The sequence below is a fragment of the Mya arenaria genome, chromosome 5, assembly GCF_026914265.1.
Source record: "Mya arenaria isolate MELC-2E11 chromosome 5, ASM2691426v1".
Classification (NCBI taxonomy): domain Eukaryota; kingdom Metazoa; phylum Mollusca; class Bivalvia; order Myida; family Myidae; genus Mya; species Mya arenaria.
Genome location: NC_069126.1, coordinates 72,469,573 through 72,494,856, shown reverse-complemented (window position 1 = coordinate 72,494,856; position 25,284 = coordinate 72,469,573). Strand labels below are relative to the sequence as shown.

Below are 25,284 nucleotides of genomic sequence, written 5' to 3'. Positions count from 1 at the left end.
TCTGCAAATGTGGCACTGATCATTATATTAAGTGCAGGTGTTGGATTTAAGATGTTTCCGTTTCAAGATCTTGTCTTGACCACTGACCTATGGTTTATAGGTCCGTGCCTTGAAAAGAATAACATAACAGCCTGTCATAGCGTCAAAGCCTGTAAGAATCAGACCACTTTATCACTAATTGATCAAAGAAAATAAGTCCGATAATGCAGCAGTCAATTGTAGCCACGGCCCAGCGAAGCCCGCACAAAGTCCCCGCCCTGCGGGGACCAACTGCTCGTGAAACCCCCGCCAAATGCACACGAACCCAAGAGACTCTAGGTAAGGCCCATTTCACGCTATATTTGGCTTGAAGACAAAACCACTACATTCACCCGGCACTGTGGGGCCACCTCGCAGGTAAAAATACGGCCCATTTCCCCGGCTATCCCCGGTATACCTCTGGACCTGGGGGCGTGGCTACAATTGATTTGCGCATAAGAACAAATAATTAAGAAAATTAAAACAGTCTTATACTTATAAAAGGTTTTATTTTCTGATTTTATTGATGTTATTATAATACTGTATGTGTATAAACAGACTGTTTCTAAAACATTTACAAGTCCTACTTTTGTATCTGTTTATAACACTTATGAGTATATGGATACTAAGAAATGCATTTTAGAATTTAAAAAAACTCACGAAAACATGTTAAATGATTGTAAGTCGTGTGTCCGGCGTGTATTTGAATAGAAGTTTTGCACTCAAAATCTGATTTTAGCACTAAATTTTGAGTACAAAACAATGAATAACTTAAAACACACATAGATAATAATCGCCTTCGACGCTGTGAAACTGCTGTTGTTTACTGAAGACTATAAACCATTGACTATGACACTGATTTTCACTTAAAACTTTTACGAGGGATGATCAATAATTCCGTAGACTGTCTCTATATCAATTATAGTATAACACAGTCATGCATTAATAAAAAATATATCAACAAAAACGTCGCTCTATCCTCAATTGCGGATGTAAATATCAGAAATGTCTGTCTCTCCTACATCAAATCATGGCGACTTGAAGACGAACACTATCGCGCCGTCGGCCCGCGTCGTGATCGATTCGACGACGTCAACGACGTCGCATATCCTGTAGGTGCTCGAGATACGGCTGGTGTGATCTCACTTCTTCTCAAAGTAGGCACCGGACCATTGTAAACAGCGTTCGTGTCTCTTTGGCCATTTGTTGAAGATGATATCCCGATAGTACTCTGTCGGGTACTGGTGTATCAATGCGTTTGCAGCCGTCTGTAGCTGGGCCTGTCACTCTCGATGTCGGTCAGGATGCGTTGCACCCAGCGCGCGACACCTGGAAATGCATGTACATCGGCTATCAGAATAATAAAGAATGATTTTGTGATTTTGAAAATGATAAAAATAACTGTTTGCGGTTTCCTAACTAGGAACAATTTATAACATTTTAGTGTTCATCACAATAATTTGCAACTATTTGAATATTCCCCAATCGATCCAACATTAAGGCATTATTATACTACTGTAAATTAAAAAGCATTATACAAGAGAAGTAAATACTGCTAAATACCGCATGTTTAATTCGGTGGTCAGAATGCTGTGTGCGGTTCCAGAGCTGACATTGGCAGCCTCTGACAGCTCCCATACAGTCATTCTGCAGTCCGCTTTCAGTTTCTCTTCAATTGGCATTACAGCTGACGGTCCGATTGTTGACTGACGTCCACGACTTGCATCATCTTCAAGGGACTGTCAGTCATCAGAAAAGCGTCGATGCCACTTGAAAACCAGTGCACGGCAAACGCAGTTGTCTCCCCAGGTCAGCTCGAGTAGCTTATACGTTTCGGATGGTGTTTTTCTTTGCAAAATTTAATGTTTGCGCGAATTTCCAAACGTTCTTGCGACGACATATTGATATTCACAGCCTGCGTGACTGCCATAGAGCAGACGTTGTTTATTTCAACATGCGACGGCCGATTAACGTCATATTTTCATCTGACGTCGCACAAACGTCGTCAAACAGAATCGCGGATTTTTTAAGAATTTCTGCAGCTGATATTAATTTATTAAGTTTTTAATTCAGCATACGTACGACAAAACGTCACCTGGGCCAGTAGCGGGTTACTATGGTTGCATTATATCATGTTGTTTCGCACTCTACTAGGTCTTGCTATTCCAATCAAGGCAGTAAATAGAAAAAGGTTTACTCTTTCAACTGGTACCAATTTTAATATGTTGCAAGTAGTATTAAAATAAAATGGGACAAGTCTACGTAATTACTGATCATCCCTCGTATTTTACATTACGCAAACTGATTCAGTAAAACTGAAAATTAATACCGGAAATGAATAACAACGGTGCGTCCTGCAAAATATGCCCGACAAAAAAGACTGTCAACAAATATCAGCTGTTTTGCGGTTACCCAGGCCTAATTTTGTCCTGACACGAGGAAAGTTTGCTCGCGAAGAATGTAAAGCATGGAAATACCTAGTCTAAAATGATAGACGTGATATACGGGATTCGTCCAATCCCTAACGTCTAAACGGGTTTGTGTAAAAACCGGGGGTGTTTTTAAAAATATTGTAATTGTATTAAGTGAAGTAGTTTATGGTTGAAATTGATCATAAAGGTTTATATTCATATTTTACCATGTAAGTTAAAAGTTATTTTGCACAAAACAAGCATTTAGTGCATTAAAACACATTGTTTACTTTTCCAATAAAACGAAAGTTGACTGACACAGACAACAATTAATGCCAAGGGGAACAACTCGATCCAATCTTAATAACTCGGCCACCTCCGACAAGCTTCAAGATAGACCTCGTTAATACAATCGTAACAACTCGGCCATGGCCGAAATGTTCCGATTGTTTTAAAATTGTGCCCGGAAACCTTGCAAGTGCCCTTCATGTATATATCGTTATGTTTTGACAGAATAAAATGAATTTTCGTTTTTCGAATTCTAGGTGCGGCAAATCCGACGAACTAATGATCAATTTGTTGTGGCCTTATATAGTTTCTAAAATATTTGGATATTTTAAACACAAAAGTTGAGAATTAAGATTGTCATAAATTTCCAGACTCTAGCAGAGATACATTGTCACTATCTATCAAAAGCAATACGTTTTACTTGCCGGCGCTTAACTACATGGAAATATACATGTAATCAACATGTAATCATGTTTTATTGTAGTTGTTTTGTAGATTTGTGTCAAACTAGCAATTTATGTTACCAAGTGGAAGCTTATTTATGTAAATTTCTTCAGGAAATACATAATTACGACGTCTTCAATGTTGTACCAAAGAATTAAACCTTACAATAACGATTTGGTGGGAATCCATGATCGTCTTGCTGTTATATTACTGGCCTGCACTCTTCCTATCAGAATAAGTTGTACCGGCATCCATGCTTAATATTATATTACTAAAATACATTTTGTTATATATAGGTGCCGATGGTTCCGTTACCATAAGTTCATCAGCAGCGACTGTTCCGGAGGGGTCACCACTAACATTAACATGCACGTATATTGGAATTGATCACCTATACTTAATAAAATGGATAAACAATGGAAACAATTCGACACAAAAATACGTTATACCAATCAACCAACCTGAACCATGTTCAATATTTGGAAAACCTGGTCTCAACGAAAGTCTCTTCACCTACACCTGTCTCACGCTGACCATAAATGTGACACGGGATAATCAGAACGACAACTTTACGTGTCAAGCAAATTTAAATTTAAAGAGTGGTAATAGTGTTATCGTCAGTGTGTCAGGTAAGCGTTTTTAAAACCGTAAAGTGTATTATTGTCAATGTTAAGTCAAAGAACGTTTATTTAGGTATATTAATGAGGTAATACGAACAATACATGGTGACAGTTATAAGTAAGCTCAGCACGAAATTTAAGCTGCCGTAGATAAGTTAACTTAAACTACAATGCTTACATAGGATATCATGTGTGACCTGTTTTTTACCAGTATATATTCTAGTGGGTACATGTAAAGTATGTTGGCGTTGGTTTAAGTGAGTGTGCAACGCGTGATTGCGGCAAACATGTTGAATATGTTTTACAAGTTAACCTATACAAGAGTGTTTGAGAATCCGTTTTTCTTATAAGGAAATGTAACTTCTATTAATCGGATATTATCTAGAGCACTTTAGCTCGTCTGCCTTTAGAAATAAAGGGAAAAGAGTTCAGTTTTTGTTAATAAACTTGCGTTTACGTTTGTGTAGCGTGTTCGACCATATCGCTATTGGCGTGCGAATGTCTTTACCCTTGGCCATAACATTCAAGAAATAAGAATTAAATTTTGAGCACAGACTTATTAACGGACTCCATATGAATGTGAATCAAGGCCAAAAATTCATATGTTTAATCATTTCTAAATTATGCGCCTTGATAGTTTGAAAAAGTCATTCAAAATAGTCTACTTGGTTTACACTTTATTACCATTTAAGATATGCAAATGAGTTTTCTACACATGTTATTTGTGTTAAAATACACACGTGTAACATAAATTTAGTTTAAAAATATGTGAAGTAATTTCTCTTGATAATTGGGAAATATAATTGAAGCAAAACATTAAACTTGATCGTAACTGATTTTTTTCCAAAATAATTTGCATGGGTCATTGAATAAATATTACCTAAGACAATACACGAATGTGGATCAAGGCCCACAACTTTTGATTAAATAAGTGTCGAGTATTCCCCCTTGATCGACAAATAAAAACAGACGGGCAATGGATTTTGCTACGTGCATGTCTTTTTTCCATACCTGTTATATCATATATTGGTGCAAACTTTATTGGACTTTTAAGACGGGTAAAACATAGAGTGAGTGAGTGAGTGAGTGAGTGAGTGAGTGAGCGAGTGAGTGAGTGAGTGAGTGAGTGAGTGAGTGAGTGAGTGAGTGAGTGAGTGAGTGAGTGAGTGAGTGAGTGAGTGAGTGAGTGAGTGAGTGAGTGAGTGAGTGAGTGAGTGAGTGAGTGAGTGAGTGAGTGAGTGAGTGAGTGAGTGAGTGAGTGAGTGAGTGAGTGAGTGAGTGAGTGAGTGAGTGAGTGAGTGAGTGAGTGAGTGAGTGAGTGAGTGAGTGAGTGAGTGAGTGAGTGAGTGAGTGAGTGAGTGAGTGAGTGAGTGAGTGAGTGAGTGAGTGAGTGAGTGAGTGAGTGAGTGAGTGAGTGAGTGAGTGAGTGAGTGAGTGAGTGAGTGAGTGAGTGAGTGAGTGAGTGAGTGAGTGAGTGAGTGAGTGAGTGAGTGAGTGAGTGAGTGAGTGAGTGAGTGAGTGAGTGAGTGAGTGAGTGAGTGAGTGAGTGAGAAAATAGGACTATTATTGTTATTATATATATATATATATATATATATATATATATATAATAACAATAATAGTCCTATTTTTTATTCTTTTTGAATTAATTAATCATGATATGTTTCATTTTATAAGTGTTTTTTTTTTACATCCTGAGACGACCAACTTGGAGGGAAAACTCCAGAGTCGAGAATGTTATTGAAGGGGATGCAAAGGGGCTCGATCAGTATATCGGCACTTTCAATTAAATATTGTCACTTCCGGTAGCCTTTTTTTTAGCTTTTTAATTGCCTATGGGATTTCATTTGCTGTAATTCTAGCATCAAGCTCTTTAAACATAGCATTACGGTCCGGTCCATTAATATCAAAGGCATTTAAAAAATGTCTCTATCTCTATATCCGGGCCGTCCTCTGTATTATCGGCTTAATCATTAAAATGAAGATAGAAGTCTTAAAGGTATAAAGGTCTGTGTTCTCGATTTCTTAAATCGTTTCTGAAATTCCTTGGCCTTTCTCGTCTTGACTCATGCATTTGTTTGCCTATCAGTATTTTGTAATTACGTTTCGCTTTACAGTATATTTGTATTCTTTTTTGCAGCGCTTCAGATTTCAAAATTTTCAATCTTGCGAGTGCTTCCTTATACTTCAATTGCTTATCTTTACATTCTCTAATGAACCATACCTTCTTCTCCGTATGTGAATGGTTCATGAAATTACCACGTTTCACACGCACAGACCTTTTAAAGTATTTGTTGGCACGAGACGTTAAAAAATCAGTAAATAAAGACTATAAGTATCTTTCATGGTCGAGAGTTTAAGATAGGTTCATCCCGACCTGAGCGTAGGGTGTTTTGCGGAACCGAGTTTCCACAAAACACCCTGCGCGAGGGTCGGGATGAACCTATCTTACACGAGCGGCTATGGTAGATGCTTTTTCTCCCACCTCAGTTAAACAAAATTAAGTAAAAATGTTTTTTTTGCTGGAACTCTTTTGTGCTTAGTAAAAATCATTGCGCATGGATATGCGATAATTCGTGGTTGTCATGGATATGCGCGCAGCGATTCAGATGATGTTATTAGTCAAATCGGTCTTTAAATAGTTCTAAGGAGAGCGAAGCATTATTTCTTGAAAGGTGCGTGATAACTGTTTTATGGTGACATTTGAAGCGAGAAATAATTAATTAGCGTTCTAAACATTACCACAAGAAAATGTTTTCATAATGCTACAGACGACAGTCTTTAACAAGGGAGGTGATTATAATGTGGAGACCATTAAAAAGAAGTTCCATACGGACATTTTATCTTCGCCCGTGGGCAAGATAAGAATTTCTAGCATAGCTAAATTATTGGATCTACTTATCTGAGGTGGGAGAAACTAAGTTCTCAATACTATGTTGTGTATGTCCCATCGTGTTGAGAAGTGATTCGGTTAAGTTCATTAATATCGATCTTTATGTCCCACAAGAACTGTATTTTATCATTGTCATTCCATTTATAAAACTCTAATCATTCTCGTTTTTCATCCTGCTCAGCATTTTCAACTATGAGTTTAAACGTGATAGAGTTGTGGTTGAAATGTTCGTTACATGGATGAACACTAAAATCTTTGAAGTATTTAAAGTTTTTGTACCTTATTAGTACATAATCTACCTGACTTTCTCCTTTATGCGTTTAACATGTAAAGCTACCGTTATGATTGTTTTCACCAGACCTGCCATTCATAATACAAAGGTTATTTGATTTGCAAATATCAATAAGATTTTCTCCAAATCTGTTGCTTGTATGGTCCATAGATATTCGACGTGGTGGGGGTCGTTCAGTAAGTCATTAAAATCAAGATCAGTAATCTGCTCGTACTCTAAATTATACTTTTTACCTACTTTATTGTTCAAATCGCCGAGCCATATCGTTTGGCCACGTTGTGCAAAACGTTCTAAATTGTTTTCAATTTCTGTAAAAATGTCTGTATCGTACAAATTATGAACTGGAGAGTTTTCCTGCGGGATATAGGAAACTGCAACATACCAATCGTTTTTGGTTATAAAACAATCTTTGCAAATATTTTAATCACACAATACTATCTACCCTGTTCCTTTCTACAGTTATGCCTTTTCGTAGTTGATCTTTTGTCGTCAATGATTATACCCCCAATGGACCTTTAAGCACGGCGGTGCTGGAATTTACGGTATGAATGAATAGCTTTATATCCCTTATGGTCAATGCTAGATTTACTGTGAGTCCACGTTTCAGACATACAATATCATATCTGGAAATAAATTTCGAAAAACTGTCACATGTCCTTTTCGCTTCGGTTAGGCTTTCAACATTCCATATTAAAAAGCTTATATTACTCTCTAAGCACTCCTATTTGGCATCATTGCTAGAATGTGTATTGGAACGAACTCCTGGTCATCAATGAATAATTTGTCGTATTTGAAAAACAGCTTTTTTTCTCAGATTTGGCCTTTTTGAACACACCCATATGTGGCCTCTTTTTGTCGACGATGTCTTTCGGTAGATGTTGACTCACACCTACGGCAGTGTTCTTTAACTTCGGACATGCCCGGCGTACTTTTCTCGGTCTTCGTATTTGTCGAATTTCACTAGAACTGGTCTAGTATTTCCGGCCTTGTACCGCCCCATCCGTTCGTTTTTGAGTAGCATGTTCTGCTTTGCGCCCTCTATTTGGCAAGTTGCCTGTACAATGGTTAAAATGTTATTTGTATAGTCAGTATCTGACTCTGTACTTGAGTCTTCCACCCGAAAAAATAAAAGATTGTTCTTAAGTTCATCACATTTCAGTTTGTGCTTAAGTTCTCCACTCTTGACCTTTTCTGACTCCAGATGTTTCAATCTATTTGTAAGCTGTTCTATTTCTTGTTGAGTTATGGCTATTAAGTCTACTGTTTTGGTATCGAACTGGCGACTTTTTTCAACGTCTGATAGTCGAGTTTCAATATAAGGTCTGCGCTATCTAATCGATTAATAATCGTGTTCACCGCTGACTGGATTGTATCTAATTGCCCTAATCTGCTGTCGAGCCTGTCTAGACGTTGTATAAGGATTGAAAAGGGATCTATGGTCATCTGACCTTGCTGTGAAATCGGTTTGCATGGTACCTGTCCCATATTCTGACCTGTCCCAGGTGACTGTCCATTCATACTCATATTCATATGATATTGATCATAGTTTAAAATTCCAGGTTGGACGAAACATGCTTGTCCGTTTTGATAAGCTTGTCCACTTGAGAAAACAGAAGGGCTATTCTGTTCCATATTTGGCCTCTTTGGTGTATCTGTTACCTGTGCACTCGCGGGCGATCCTTTATATATAAACGTTCCGTCGTTACGCCTGTATCAGTAAATAAAACATTGAAATTGGTTGATTGCAATACATCTTTGTACCCATTCAACATTTGATATCTTATATCCATTGGAAGCAAGCTTTCCTCCGTTTAGTATGAATGAACGTTCAATTATTAATTGATGGCAACTTCGATAATAACTTCATATATACACGTGTGTAGAGTAATTATATTGATAGAGTAATTAAATTTCAATTTCAGTGCCTATATCAACAGTAGTTTTGACATCACCGACCAATGCAAGTGCCACTGTCAACGCGGGCTCATCGAAGAAATTCACGTGTCATACATCTGGGGGTCTTCCACAACCAACGGTGGAGTGGTATAAGACGTCTAGTAGCAGCTGTACCAGGAATGGCGTCAAGTTAATAAATTCCATATCCAGTTCTCCGTCTGAAATCAATGGTCTTATACAGGTGGAAAGCTCACTGTTATTCACAGCATCCAGTTCGGATGATAGTCTCTGGATTTGCTGCGCGGCAAGTAATATCAACTCTGAGTGGAAACTGTCAGGAACGAAGCTTCTAGACGTAAGATGTAAGCTTTTTTTGAATAATCGAATATAAAAATGTCCTTAATAGTAATTTGTTTTGAAGTTGTGATGGAGACCGCATATCCTGATCGTTAATTAGTTTTCGACGAATTACGCATATTATGGTAGGGTACCAAATTTGCACAACTGAACCGGTCAAAGGTAACCTCCCATTGATAGTTGTCGTGTTTTGATCTTCATAAACTTAGTTTGGGCTGATTTTAAGTTCTGTATTGACATTGTTCTTACGGTCGAGCAGATGCAAATAAGAAGTACACAGTCTCATTGACTGGCAGGAACATACTTTAAATAAATATTACATACTACAAATGTGTTAATGCTCGTTTTAACTTGGTTGATATTCTATGGTTAGTGCATGGTATATGAACAAATATTTAAAACCATTTTAAACATTTCACAGAAAATAGTTATGATATATGAGCATCATCTTATTTAAATAGGCCATAGTTGCAATATCTCACTTAACGTTAAACATTACTTGAAACTGCTCACTCTTATAAAAAAAATATTATGCTATTTATTGGGTCCCTAATCACAATCTGCAATGGTCATATTTCGAAATGAAAATACTATCAGTTCGTTCATAAATGCAACTATTAACATTTTGTTATAAAGAATAAACGATGACAAAGAAAAGATCTGTAAAAACTGTGATCATTTCCATTATATTAATACATGTAAAACATGATGTGCAGTGACTTATAGCATTATCAAGTGTCTTCAAAATTTCAACATACACAAGACAAGCAAACACAGTAAAAAAAAACAAATTTAAGTTTCATTGAGATCTTGTTTTTGGACGGTGCCCGCTCAGGGCAGCGTTCATAGTAGGGGCAATCGGCTGAAAAGTTACAAACCGATTTAGCGCCTGTCTCGGTCGAAGAAAGAGTGCGGTTTTTCAATGCTTAAAACACCAGTAATATTCAATAGCTTGCAAGAACATTAATAATTATGCAATAAACCTATAATTCTAAAGCACAAAGGATATGTTTAAAATACATTACTTAAGAATGCATGATTTATTTTATCTTGATTTTTTCCTGCGCGAGCTGACCGTTATATTTAATGACATTGGACTTTTTCCTTTTTTGGCACCAACCAAATTACTTGCTAGAATAAATCCGGACTCCAAGCTTTACTAGAATAAGGGCAGGTTTTATTAAACTTCGTACGAAGTCTGTTTTGCTTACGAACTTTGTACGATGTATCTCAGGCTGTTTAGCCGTTTTATTAAGAATTTCGTACGAACAAGCACCTGTTTCTTCGTAGATCTACGAACATTTCTACGAAAGCTCTTAGGGTGGCGTACGAACTTCGTAGACTAAAAAATGGCCGCCACAACAACAGAAATATTCTATATTGGCGATCTTTCATTTATTATGGCGTATTTTAACAAAACCAACTGCCAATTTCAAGACAGAAGACGACTCTGTGGAATCTGCAACCCGGTGAGTAAATTAACCGTTTTAACTAAATTTTCAGGGGACGCAACTTCGCGCTAACTGTCAAAATGTTTTGAAAAACAAAATGCTCTTATTTCGATGCATTTCAAGAGTTTTGTTGTGATAAGAACACTGGAATATAGACTTAAATACTATCCAACCATTAGACTCATGGTATTTGAATTTTACGGTGTTTTAAGTAAAACAAACAAGCTAAAAACAGACTGATTTTATGACAGTGTTTACACTAAAGTAAACCTGGGAGGAAAAGTGCGCCCGGTGTGGGGCTCGAACCCACGACCGCCGGAACACTAGCACGGCGCTCTAACCAACTGAGCTAACCGGGCGGCTGGTTCTTACCCACACACACTACACTCCTCCCCCCATTAACCTTTTTAGGCCGACGGAGGCACTCCTGCCGTTTACCGCTGCCACCAGTAAAGTAAACCTGGGAGGAAAAGTGCACCCGGTGTGGGGCTCGAACCCACGACCGCCGGAACACTAGCACGGCGCTCTAACCAACTGAGCTAACCGGACGGCTGGTTCTAACCCACACACAATACACTCCTCCCCCCCCATTCACATTTAAGGCCGACGGAGGCACTCCTGCCGTTTACCGCTGCCACCAGTAAAGTAAACCTGGGAGGAAAAGTGCGCCCGGTGTGGGGCTCGAACCCACGACCGCCGGAACACTAGCACGGCGCTCTAACCAACTGAGCTAACCGGGCGGCTGGTTCTTACCCACACACACTACAACACTGAACTGATCTGTCATTTCATCTGTCAAAGTTTTTATCATTTTTCAACAACTTGCTTTGACTTATATTTACAAGATTATCATGTCTCTAATAGTGTTCAGAAATTCTAAATCAACATTGAAGCTTATAAATTTAAAAGTTGCCTGGGGGTGGGGATGCGGGGGTGGGATGGGTCAAAAAGTATTTTTTTAAAATATCCAGAGCAGCCAGAAGGTAAGCATAAGCTCTATTGGTCACAGATGGGAGACTTGTTTGTTCCAAACTACATTTTTTTTTCAATTTACTTGCGGTTCTGAAAACATTGCAGCTAGTAATGGGACTTGGACTGGGGACTCCCTGTTTGCAAGTTTGTGCTCTATCAACTTGGCTCGTAGGCCGTTAGAACTTAAAATAACTTAAAGCTTGCAGTTAAATTGTTCAACCAGCTCGACAAACTGTTCCTGATAACTTAATTTGCAAACAATCTGACCTTTGTGGGTTAGTACTGGGACACACTCATGAACAGTATAATATTAGTACGGTAAACCTGGGTGCAAAAGTGAGACAGGTTCAGATCTTGAACCCCACGACTGATGACTACTTAAGCTCAAGCAATGGCTTTATTAAAACAGAAACCACCTTGCATTTAAAGAAAAAATGTCAACCATATTTTAAGCTTCAGAAAGAAAACAGCCTGTTTATAAATAAATAGATTATTCATGTTTTATTTCAGATCTTGACATGGATCCAAGATGCTGGTAACTAGGCGGGACTGATTGTTACACAGTACTGCAGGTTTCTGAATGGGTAACTAAATTTCCATATTTCTGGTTTACTTGTGTTATTTATAAGCAAGATAAAAGTAAAGTCACCGCAAGAGCGAATCAAGTGGAAATCGTGCATTATGCATTATTTACAGTCAGTTTGTAGCATTTTTTTTTACCAAATCTCAATTTAATACAAACTTTTAAGCTTATCATGCATATAGTTTGATGCACATGCTATAATTATAATATCAAAGATGTGTAGCATATTATATGGAATGATCCACATCACTGGATACTGTATATATGTAACATTGCATGTGAAAATGCATAGCAACAAGTGATATAAGACTGCTGAAAAAATCACATTGCAAGTTTTCATATTTATTTTCAAAAATTGATGTTTTATGCATTTTTCAAAAACATTAATTTGCGACAGAAATATGAAAAACTGCGATAAAATCTTTTGTCAGCATTCTTGTATCGCTGGTTTTCAGATGTTTACACAAAATTTGCTCATTCCTGGACAAAAGATAAAATATTATTAAAACTGTTAATCTGTAAGAGTGCGGCCTTAAAGAAAACAAATGAAATAAAAAGGGTTTTTAATGATTTCTAGCAGATAAGTCTGTTGTCAAAGAACCAAATTCAAGGTATCATTATAGCCGTCTGTCATGTCAGAGACAATACACTAATGTTATTGTATTATATTTGTATATGATGTATAGGTCCTAATTATTAGGTCTATAAATCCGGCTTTAAGTGATTTTGAGTTGTGCTCTTTATTTAACTGAGAAAACAACTGATGTTTTATTATACATATTTTACAAGTGGCTCTGTGAAATATTCTGTGACTGTTAAAAGGTGTAAATTTAAAATATTTTGTATATGTACTCAATTTTTTTTTATCATTGTTTTTTTTGCTCTTAAATAATTTTTGTTTTTCGTTTCAGAGACTCCGCGCCATGTCACAAATACTTCAGAACCTAGAATGAAAGTTACGGAAAGAGCAATAGACTTTCCAATCTCTACAAAATTCATCTTAACTGTTTTTCAAGGTGATACTTAAGACTACCAAAGACTTTTCAAGGACAGAATTCACAAAACAGTTTATGCCACCATCTCATATCAAAGGATTGTGCTTGAGTTGAACAGCCTTCAAACAGAAACTGTTTCAAAACCTTCAATGGATTTATTCTGATTCAGTTTACCCTTGCTGTGATCTGAGCAACTATTTACACCAATTCAACATTGTAAATTATTTAAACTTGAAAATTCTGTCTTCGTGCAACTCACATGAATCTATTTACTGTGGACTTTGATGTTGACTCTATACAGGTAGAAGAGACCATCTTTATACACGCTGGCATATCTTTTAAAAAGGAAACAAATATTATAACCAACATACTACACTGTTATGTCACCCAAGGACTCAGCTACTGACTCAATTTATAAATACTTCAAAGGAAAAATGTCTCTGTCAATGTAATTACTGCTGTGCATAATTAGACATTTTTTATTATGCGCCCCTTCGAAGAAGAGGGGTATATTGCTTTGCACATGTCAGTCGGTCGGTCGGTACCGCCTACCGTCTGTAAACCAAAGCTTGTCCGAGTGTTAACTCAACAATTCCTGGACGTTTGGTCATCAAACTTGACATGAAGGTTGGGCCTGACCAGTAGATGATTTTAGGGCTCATCGGGTCAAAGGTCAAGGTCACAGTGACCTTGAATGGTAAATTAATTCTAAGGCTTGTCCGAGTGATAACTCAACAATGCCTAGACCTTTCGTCATCAAACTTGATATGGAAGTTGGGCCTCACTAGTAGATGACCCTATTGGTTTTGGGGATCATCGAGCCAAAGATCAAGGTCACAGTGACCTTGAATGGTAAAAGGTTGTCCAAGTGATAAATCAACAATGCCTGCCCCCATGGCCCTCAAATCTGACTTAAAGTTGTGTCTTACCTGTAGATGAGTCCCTTTCATTTTAGGGGTCATCGGGTCAAAAGTCAAGGTCACAGTGACATTGATTGAAAAAAGCTTGTCTGTGTGATAACATGTCAATGCCTGAACCCATGTCCCTCAAACTTGACATTTAGATTTTTGTAGACCAGCTGATGACTCGTATGGATTTTGAGGTCAAAGGTCATGGTCATAACACACTCTATCCTCACACTTTGAATGGTCATAATCTTAAAACTGCCTCAACGGCATCCAATGTCAGTGACTAATCAGCTGTCATTTTAGTCCATGCTTATTTCATTCAATTGTTCATATTATCCTGAAAACATGGAGCTCAGGTGGGGGCATAATGTTTGACAAACATCTCTTGTTGATACTTGGCTCATTTCTTACATGTAGCTGTAACATTTTGGGCAACTTCTCAATTATTTTGTTTAAGACATTTTTCATCCAGCTCATCTAAGCCTAAGTTAGTGTTCATGTTAACTTTTGTGACTGCCTGTTTATTGTACTTTTTATAAATTATTTTTAATGACTTTTTCTCAAGAACCATTTGGCTAAGTATGTCTCCTCCTGAAATAGACTAATTCTTTTAGCTCCAGTTGTCTGTCTGTCCGTCTGTAACATATTGTGTCTGCTCCATGTCTCTTTAACCTTTTGAAGGATTTGTTATAACTTCCCACAAATGTACACCATATTGAGAGGAAGGGTTTATTATTATAACTGTTGAGCAGTTTCTGAACTTGACTGTATTATATCTTGCATTTACCTCAAGCTGTTAAGTGAACAATATAACATTGACCAATTCAAGGAACTAAACCTTCTAGGTCACTATTTTGGAATAAAGTAATACTTAAAGTTCATATTTCCATAAGAATCTGCTCATATACAGTTTAAATAGCTTATACAAGTATATCATTTCAACATAACATCAGATCCTCCACTGTTTTATGTTTGCAACATTTTTTTTCAACTTTGATTTATATATCATGACTTTTATGAACAAATACCAAACAGCAACTCACAGATCTATACTCATTTGGGCAGAATTTTGTAAATCCAAGCATTGTCATTTGATATTCAATGCTTTTTGGCAAATTGGGGCATTTTCTGTCACATTAAAATCAATATTAACAATAAATCTCCAACTTCAATATTCTCATATTTTTGTGCTTATTCTTTGCCAATTATTTGTTTGTCTATTGGTATACATGTATGTTTATTCATACTGTTTTTCAAAATAACGAATTAATAAAATGTTTGAAATATTTTATTTGTTCATAACTTATTTAATATAACAAAAAGATGACTGCATTTTGTTTTATTTCACATCATGATCACTCATAGAGCAAGACTTGAAGAAGTTTAGTGATATAGCCACAGGTGTTTGTCTGACTTTCTCCTACCCAAGAGGGCATGTGCTTGAATCCCAAGTTGGAAAACATAGATCAAAGGTCAGTTGATGTATCCTGATTGCAGGCAAAGAGAAACACTCTTTGATGGGCACCTGTAAAATAGAAGATACATAATCTTTACTATTATCCATAAAACGTGAAAGTTGTTAGTAAAATAAAAAAAGAAATGGTCTAACATTTTTTTCAAATACAATTATTGATAGTATTTCTTGTAAAAGTACACATTTACCTCAAGAGATAAAAAAAACCCACTACAGTACAAATTTGTATTGTAAAAGCCATTTCTCAAATTCAAATGAAATGCCTGCCTTGACAGTGATATTTTGTATTAAGATTACAAAAATTGGCAAAAAATCGGTAGTTTGCAAGAAGCAGTAGCAAGTATTTTCTTATTTCATACTATGTTATAATGGCAATTGCATCTGTTTTTGAAAGACTGGGTCTAATAACACTAAAAAATATAATAATAATCCTACTCCCCGATTACTGTTTGCATAGTTTTTGCAATAGTTGGTTTAATCATACGCTGAGATATACAGTCATACCCAATGCTTTTCAGTGCTGCAACACTGCATCTCAGATGACTGAGCTTTTCTTTCAAAAAGATTGCCTGCAATTAAAAACTTAATCAATCATATCAATAACAAACAAAGAGGATACTGTAATTGACAATAGGTATACCTATTTGTAATGACAAATGCCATTTGTATACTGGTTAGTATATAGAATTGTATATTAAAACATATTTGAGTGTGTAAACTTACATACCTTAAGGAAACAGTTCAAATAATATTCGTTAACTAAACTCTTTCTTAAATTTGTACTTCCGGGGTTTTCAATCGAATAGAACAAAGAATTAACGAACGTATATAATAGTACATTTACCTTTTGGGATGTGATTATTTAACATGTTAACGCCATAACAACTAGTATACACAATACAAGCGATAAGAAATATATATATAGTTGGTATCGAAATGTGTCATAACCTGAAAACATTGCAATGTGACACAGGAAACAGCTGTTTAAACGGGTCAAACCATGCCGTAGCAACCGTTGTCGACAAAACGTTACCACCCACTATATTTATTAAAATAAATAGTAAATGTCTATTTTGATTATTCGAAAAGCGAAGCAGATCAAATCACTATTTCCGATTTATTTTAGTATGCTCACATCTACGGTTTGTTAACATTTTCGTTCGATCCTTCCCCATTTTAAAGAGTAATTACGTACAAAAGCGTTAATAAAACGGTCGCAGCAATCTTCGTATGCAACTTCGTACGAAGTGATCGCTTGCTTTACATGCATTCATAAAAAATAGTCATGCATGACGAAAGTTGGCTCTTGAAATAACCAAACTGTCAATGGTTGATAACAACGACACGATTTTGAAACAAGGCAGCTCTCCCTGTATATTTTTCTGCACATACACCAGAGGCACCGTCCCTCAGCACTTTCAGTGCTTTGATTTATTCCAATTTTCATAAAATTAAGAATGCAATTTACAAATCATCGATAATTTGCAAGTTTTTCAAGGTGAGTTTAAAAAAAAATGTTTTAATTTACCAAAAAAGATGAATAAACGTCGAAAACAATGGTTCTCATGAAACCGATGTTATTTTGAAAGAAAGGTACAGAAAACATGGTATTTCTACCTTATGACACGATTGAAGATCACAGTAAATCTTTAAGCATTCACCAAACCAATTATGTATGCGTTTTCGACTTTTAAATACACGTTTACACTTTTGTTATCAATAATTATATTGTTTCCATAAATGCATTACTAAGTAAGTAGTTAAAGGGTTATCACTCAAAATTTATGTTTGTTATATATGTGTATGTATTAATTTTGAATAAGAGTGTCACTTTAAGTTTCGCCTGACAATGCCGGTCTTTAATAAGATATAATTGCAACTTATTTCTTTTTAATTTTTCGTTATCTAAATAAGTATAAAAAACGTGTGTAAGCATTCAACCTCTGAATGCGGTGATGCAATGTCATTTCTAGTGTGCTCTCAGTAACTCACATTATAATTCATGTTCAGGTAAAATCAAGTATAATCTTGATAAACAGTTATAACTATTACTTTTTGTAACACGATTCGAAAACAAATTACTATAATAAGGAAAAAAACGTTTTTTATTCGCTGAGCACAATTAACGATTGAAAATTGTACACGGCAAAAGTCAGTTTATTTGCAATGTCATACCCAATATGAGATAACTTACAAAATGCTATTATATTGAAGATCCTCCACCTAATCCGCCAGTGATTGACGACTTCAACACAATAACGGACTACCAGATGATAGAGAATAGCCCTGAACGGCTGACATGTAGGAGTACTGGTGGAAATCCTCTTGCCAGCCTTGCGTGGAGCTGTTACAATGGCACCGAGTCAAACCCTATCATTAGCGGCGATTCAGTCAGTCGTTCTGTACAGTTCACAGCGCGGCGTAACCAAGACAATTCGTGTACGTGTACTGCCACGCATGAGGCGGGACCATTGCAACAGGCTATATTGGACGTCAATATTATGTGTAAGTATAAATGAATTACGTGACTGTATAATTATTGAGGTATAAATTTAACTGAATAGCGTGATTATAAAGTTACTGATGACATTGTGTTGAATTAAACTTTGAGCCGGACATCTATGGCCAAGCTAGATTAATACGACGGTTGTTGTTTACTACAACATATTTTTCCCCCGTGACAAAATGTCAGTTTATATCAGCAAAAATGAAAAACAACTATGATTACTGCGTCCACTTTACTCGATAACAGCATTAGTTTGTCCCTGATTATAATAGTTTATACATATGTTTACTTAAACTTTTCTCTCCTTCCTATGTAATATTTTATCAAAAACAGATTTAATTAGCATTCCTTTGTTTGTTTACTGGCGCTTAGGAATGTTTTCTAACAAGTTATCAACCCAAACATTAATCAGAAAAAGCGTTATGTATCAAAATACTGTTAAACACATTATTTGTTAATATAAATATCATGTTTTTCTCAAGTGTATAAGTGCAGATTTTCTTTGTACAATGATGATTTTATATAAGTATAATTTAATCGTTTTGTCAATGCAAAATATGAATATTAGAATATTGAAAAAAATGTTTAAACAGTTCTTCAAACGAAAAAACAAACAAACGGGTTTCAATCTCAATTTGACATGTTAAGAGAATTATGAACTAGTTGTCCCATCTTTAAAATCAATTTATTTACAACGTATTGATTTTTAAATTTATGGTACGGTATCAAATATTCAAAACTATATTTCTTCACAGATCCCCCTTCAATCCCGGAATTCAAACTAAACGGTACACCAGTGAGCATCGTGATTAGCATAATTAAAGACAGTGCTCAGACGGTGACGTGTCACAGTTTAGGAAAACCCAATCCATCTACAAACGATTTCACTTGGACAAAAGGAAGTGTCGTTGTTAGTTCAAACTCGGTTTTAAGCTGGACCGGCGGAATCAAAATTCAGGACGGAGGCAGTTACAAATGTATCGTAACAACAACGATGACACCTTCGGATACCAGCAAAACTCCAGTTACAACAGAGGTATCTTCTGATGTCACCATGAATGTTCTATGTAAGTTTCTGTAAATAAATATATGGGATTTTCAGCTCATCTCCAGTACGAAGAAGAAAAATAGAGGAATTGTGACAGTCTTGGTTTGCTTTTTGTTGTGGCATTGGCGTCGGGAGTTGAATATGAAGCTTGCCAGATACAATACAATACAAACATCTAAAGCAAGGCTTATTGCTTTGGCATTAATATTAGGCGAGTTATGTCTCTTAAAAAACAACAACCGTTTTAAAATTGGATGAACAATATCTAAAAAATATGTTTTCGAATAATATCGGAACACGTCCCGCTTACGAAGATTGTAGCCACATCAAATAAACATATGAAGCACTGAAAAAATGCTATGGAAATTATCTCATACTTCTTTAGAACAATGAGCGCGTGCAGATGTGTTTAATGTCGGCGGTTTGAAATATCACCATAAGGTGCAGCGTCAAAGATGTAAAGAAAATTGAAATTTTATGTTACAGTCAAACCTGTATTAAGTGGCCACCCTTGTGAAATGATCAAAGTGGCTGCTTAAGACAGGTAGCCACTTAATCCAGGTTTGACATTTCCGCCTCTAGCTTTATTCAGAGATGGGGTATGTATCTTAACCACCACCTCACACCATAATCAGTAACATCTGTATCAATAGTATTGAAGAAGGTTGAATACAAATACATTTGTATAGATAAAATAAATTTATTTCAAATTTATAAATAAAATACAATAGATAAATGTTGATACAAGGCATAAACAAAACACACCACATCAGTCTACACATTTCACGCTTACGCTTAAGTAAGAAATTGATTTGAGTTAAATTCCTTGGCAACACTTCTGGCACTACAGCCGTTTTCTAATAACTTTATAAACTCGACACGTTCTTTTAGAGACAAACACTTTCGATTAATCTTAGTTTCAGCCATTATCAAAGGTAAAAAAATATCAAGCAAAATGCATTGTTAATATCCGTTCGTAGAAATATAAATCCGTGCACTTTGAAAAATTATATTGAAGTGCATAACAATCGTAATTCGTTTCAGGCCTTCGAATGACAATGCAAACTGTGAATTCATAAAAAACCGGTGTTTTTGTCGGTATTTAATAATTATCTTCGTAATTATTTAATTATCTTATAAATTGTGTCATTAATTGTGTCAATTCTGATCAAAACATTCGCCGACGTGTAATAAACATGATTTCTAGATGAGTAAACACGCATGGCAATCGTGTGATGCAATATTCATTTTCATTGGATGACGGAAATACCCGAGCCCGTCGTTCTTTTCCGTAAACTTCTATACGCAATTAAAGCTGTGTATTGGAAAAATTTATAAGCGGAAATGTCAGTGACAAGGGATTAGTGACCGCTAGTTAGTGTTTATATGGCTTCATGGGGACAAAAATTTAGTGGCCGTGGCCGCGTTAGAGAGTTGGCCGCTTAATGCACGTACATTATATAGTGAAAACGTAAGGGGGGAAATTAGGAGTGGCCCTTTAAGACAGGTGGCCATTTAAAGCAGGTGACCGTTCAACCAGGTTTGACTGTATATTTCTACAAAATACATTTCAAAAACATTTTGTGAAAACAGGCTTCTTGGGATTTTGTATTTTTCTGCGATCAAAGATTGAACAATCCAGAAGCAGGACGGAAACAATAATCAAAAGAATGTTTGATGAAGGTTTAAGACATTGTACTTGACATTTCTATGCTCCCGAAAGTGGGCATATTAAAATCGCACTGTCCGTCCGTCGTTCCGCCCGTCCGTTCGTTACCACGGCTTAACTTCTCGTGTCCGGGCTGTACTTTTCTCTTGTATGGACATATTTTAAAATAACTTGCCACATGCATTCGGTATATAAAGGCGATGCATCGCGTACAAGACCTTTGTGTCTAACATTACGTTTAAGGTTACACTTACTGTTTAAATACTATGGAATGCTGCAAAGAAGGACATAGAGTATAGGTGATCGTGTCCAGGCTGCACCTTTTTCATGTATAGACAGATTTTAAAATATATTGCCACATGTGCTTGGCACACCAACACAACGTGTTGCGTGCAAGACATGTGCACTTAGTGTTTGAATACTATGAAATGCTGCAAATGAGACATAGAGTAAAGGTGGTCGTGTCCTGGCTGTAAGTTTCTAATGTATTGACACATTTCAAAATAACTTGTCACATGTGGTTTAACATACCAAGACGACGTGTCGTGTGCAAAACCCATGTCCCTACCTCTAAGGTCAAGGTAAGAATTTTGATACTATGAAATGCTGCAAATAAGACATAGAGTTTTGGTGGTCGTGTCCGGGCTGTCACTTTCTCATGTATGGACAGATTTTAAAATAACATGACACATGTATTTGACATACCGGCATGCAAGACCCATGTCCCTACCTCTAAGGTCATGGTCACACTTATTGTTTGAATACTATCGAATTATACAAGTGGGGCATAGAGTATAGGTGGTCTTTTCCGTGCTGTAAGTTTATCATGTACGGGCATATTTTAAAACAACTTGCCTCATGTGTTTGAATTACCAAGACGACGTGTCGCGTACAAGACCCTTGTGCCTACCTTTAAGGTCAAGGTCACCCTAAGTGTTAGTTAACTATGATATGACGCATATAAGGACATAAGAGTGTAGGTTGTCACATATGGGTGTCATTTTATATGTTCAGAGGCAATTTAAGATAACTTGCTGTATGTATTTGAGACGTAAAAGCAATGTTGCATTTGTAAGACCCTGCGGTATTGTTGTCAAGCAGAAAGGAGTTTCAGTCCTAAGGCACAAACATAATACCATGTGGTCTTGCAAATGCACTAGCCATGTTGGTTAGACATAATGCAATATGGTCTTGCAAATGCAGCAGCTATATTGGTTAGAAATAATGTCATGTTGTTTTACAAGGCTTCAATCCATATTAGTCAGACATAATGCCATAGGGTAGAGCAAATACACTAGCCATGTTGGTTAGACATCATTCCATAACCGTGGTCTAACAAATACACCCATTCTATTGGTAAGAAATAATGCCATGTAGTTTTGAAAATGCACCAGCCATGTTGGTTAGACATAATGCCATGTTGCGTGCAAATCACCTGCCATGTTGGTAAGACATAATGCGATGACTGTAGTCTTGCAAATGCACCAGCCATATTGGTTAGACATTTCATAACTATTTTCTTTCCATTTTTATGTACTGACGTTGTTTAAAGGTCAATGTCACATAAGGGGGCATCCGTCACATACTGTGACATCTCTTGTTTGTTTAAGCGGTAAATAAGTCAAAGGTTCAGGTCACGGTAAATAATTATAATTTGTGAACGGCACGACCAAGGACTATGAAAAATCAGTGCAAGGTTTCCCGCGACTAGTGTTTGATCCTTAGTTTTAGGGCGTCAGTTGACCAAGGTCAAAGTCACATTTAACATCTTTATAAAACTGGAATTCAAAGTTCGCAGTGTTCCTCTTCGCTTTCATGAACACTTTGTGCAATCATTATTACTCGATGCATTTCTTCTTAAAATAATTTAATTATCTTACTAAGGCATAGGGGGCAATATGGTTGACACGCATCTCTTGTCTTCTTATTTGTACATACTAAGTTGGCTTATGTTTAGGATTTTATGGCAAACTATTGATGTACCGTTCTTTTTTAATCAAATTCATACTGAACAAAAGAGTTTATTTATCAGACAATCATTTATGACATTTTCGTGCTGGAATTTGCAAACTATCATAATAAAGTGGTCATTTTATAAACGTGAAATGTGTGTCCAAAGTTATTTGTTGTGCACTAGTACATTATCAAAAAAGAGAGTAAGTTTTCCTCTTTTTTAAAAATATGCTGGCTCTGATGAGGCTTGTATTTTATCCTCCGCCTAACCGACAGTTTCGGGTGGAGGAATGGTTAAGGCATTGTCCGTTAATACGTCATTTCGTCCATCCGTCCTTCCTTCCGTTCATTATTTTCTGACCGGAACCATATCGTGTGACTGTGTAGGCCCAATATTCATGCAACTTTATCAGACTGTTTTCCTTGATCAATTTAATTTGAACCTAGTTCATCTGGTGTCAACAACAAGGTCACTAAGTAAAGAAAGATGTAAGGAACATACAAGAGGCAACATTTTTAAAACTTCATCATACTGTTTTCTATGATAAAATCAATCAGTTCTTTGTGACTTGGTCGAATAAGGTCAGAAACTAGGTCACTAGGTTAAACCTTTCAACAATCATGTCTGAAACCAAATTTCGAAAATGTTTGGTCAAACATTGCTCAAACTGTGGTTAGGATGTGCCCCTTTATGTAATTTAGGTAGACTTTAAAAGTGGGTCACATGGGGTCCAACACTAGGCCATGAGGTCAAGTCTTAAAGAAAACAAGTGAACAAACAGACAATTTATCCGCTTCATTCTTCATAAAATTTAATCAGAATTTATATCGATACAATCATTGCTTAGTTTCAAACTATGTCAAATGAGTAAAACATTAGATCAGTTGGTCAAATCTTAAATAAACAAAACTCCAGACGCTATAATTTTGCAATACTTAAGGTCCAATCTGGCCTAGATGAAATAGTTTTATTAGTTTGAAGCTGCGTACTGTTTGGTCAAAATCGTGTTGAGTAGGTCAAATTTAAATGCTACACTATATACGATATTTATTATTTGAAACAGTTGCAACCAAGAGGCTATATTCTTGGAATAATTATGGTCCAATCCGCCCTTGATGAAATGTTTTATTCGTTTGAAACTCGTCAAGGCATAGGTTACAATGGGAAATCTCAATGCTACATTATATACGATATATTTCATTTCAAACAATTAAATATATGAAATTGATTGCCGTATTGCATGATATAATCGGGATTGTTTACAAACACATGATTTCCATGCCAACTACTTGGCATAATCAGGCGGGTATATCAATCTTACGATTGTTTTGTTAATTTTGTAACTACCAAAACATGTGTGTACAATTGTGAATTAATACTATAAATTTATATGATTATATACAGTGGCTTTTGAAACTTCATTCTGTTACATGATCATAAAATGTATCATTTCTCCACTCAGACTCACTCTCATGTTCACTTAATGTATACTGCATGCATTGTAGACGGTCCGTCCACACCGGAAATACGAATGAACACTTTGAGTGGAGACGTGATAATGGACCAGATCACGGTTGTGACTAACAGGCAGTTTGATTTGGCATGCAAGTCGACTGCGCATCCAACCGCAAATTACAGTTGGACAGGCGACTCAAGAACAGATCACACACAGATTCTACAGGATATCATTACCACAAAGACAAACACTTCAAGGACTTGTACTGCCCATAATGTGCTGAAACCGTCCGTCGGAAGTAAGCAGACTCGATCCTCGTCAGCTTCTATAGCCGTGTTAATAAATTGTAAGTGTTATCATTTAACATCAATTTAAAGAACGTTACTGCCCTGCAAGTTTGATGTACATGTGCTTATGCAAACACAGTGTATTTTCATGAAATAAATTGTATAAATTCAGATCCACCCGAGTCTGTCACTATACGGCACACAACAGAAAATGGTAACATGGTTTTATCCAATTACAACATCATGGAAAGAGCAAACTTGAAGCTATTTTGCGATAGTCAAAGCAACCCATCATCAGCATTTTCCTGGACAGGATCAAACATACTGCAGAATGAGAGTGTTCTTCTCCGCAATAATATAAGCAGGTCGGAGAAGGGTCATTTGTCATGTACGGCTAGAAATACTATGACGCATATGGACCAGCTTGTGGAAGGATTGTCGTCTGCAAATATTACACTCAACATTCTCTGTATGTATATTCTGTATTTCTGTTTCTTTGTGAGTCGACAGTTCTAATAATAACCAGCGTGTATTTTCTTTGGTTGTGCATGGTAAGTTTGATTTTCAATCAATATTAAATCGCAAACAAATAATCGTACAAAATGCGCTCAGTGCAATATAATGACAATAAGATGAAAGAAGATATTGCTTTATATCCATTAGATTATCAAACATTAGATCTAAATTGCCTGTCATCATCTGAGTGCTCTAACATATATAAGAATGTCTACAATTGTATCCCTATAGATCGAATACATTGAG

General features: G+C 36.4%; 1 protein-coding gene and 2 non-coding genes across 6 annotated transcripts in view; 1 reads left to right on the top strand and 2 right to left on the bottom strand.

Moving 5' to 3' along the window:
* LOC128234550 (hemicentin-2-like) overlaps positions 1–25,284 on the top strand; it is a 60,232-nt gene that overhangs the window by 5,493 nt on the left and 29,455 nt on the right. For 2 of the 4 annotated variants that reach the window (XM_052948819.1, XM_052948820.1), the window contains exons 2-7: positions 3,458–3,790; positions 8,889–9,224; positions 17,817–18,107; positions 18,864–19,175; positions 24,285–24,581; positions 24,695–24,991. In XM_052948819.1, the coding sequence (XP_052804779.1) occupies positions 3,458–3,790; positions 8,889–9,224; positions 17,817–18,107; positions 18,864–19,175; positions 24,285–24,581; positions 24,695–24,991 (1,866 nt within the window). Of the gene's footprint in view, positions 1–1,718; positions 1,828–3,457; positions 3,791–8,888; positions 9,225–17,816; positions 18,108–18,863; positions 19,176–24,284; positions 24,582–24,694; positions 24,992–25,284 lie in introns of those variants that run through there. The other 2 variants (XM_052948822.1, XM_052948823.1) reach the window with 2 other exon arrangements.
* On the bottom strand, positions 10,956–11,029 carry Trnat-agu (transfer RNA threonine (anticodon AGU)). The gene has a single exon. It is a non-coding gene; the product is annotated as a tRNA-Thr (tRNA).
* Positions 11,337–11,410, bottom strand: Trnat-agu (transfer RNA threonine (anticodon AGU)). Its single transcript has one exon. It is a non-coding gene; the product is annotated as a tRNA-Thr (tRNA).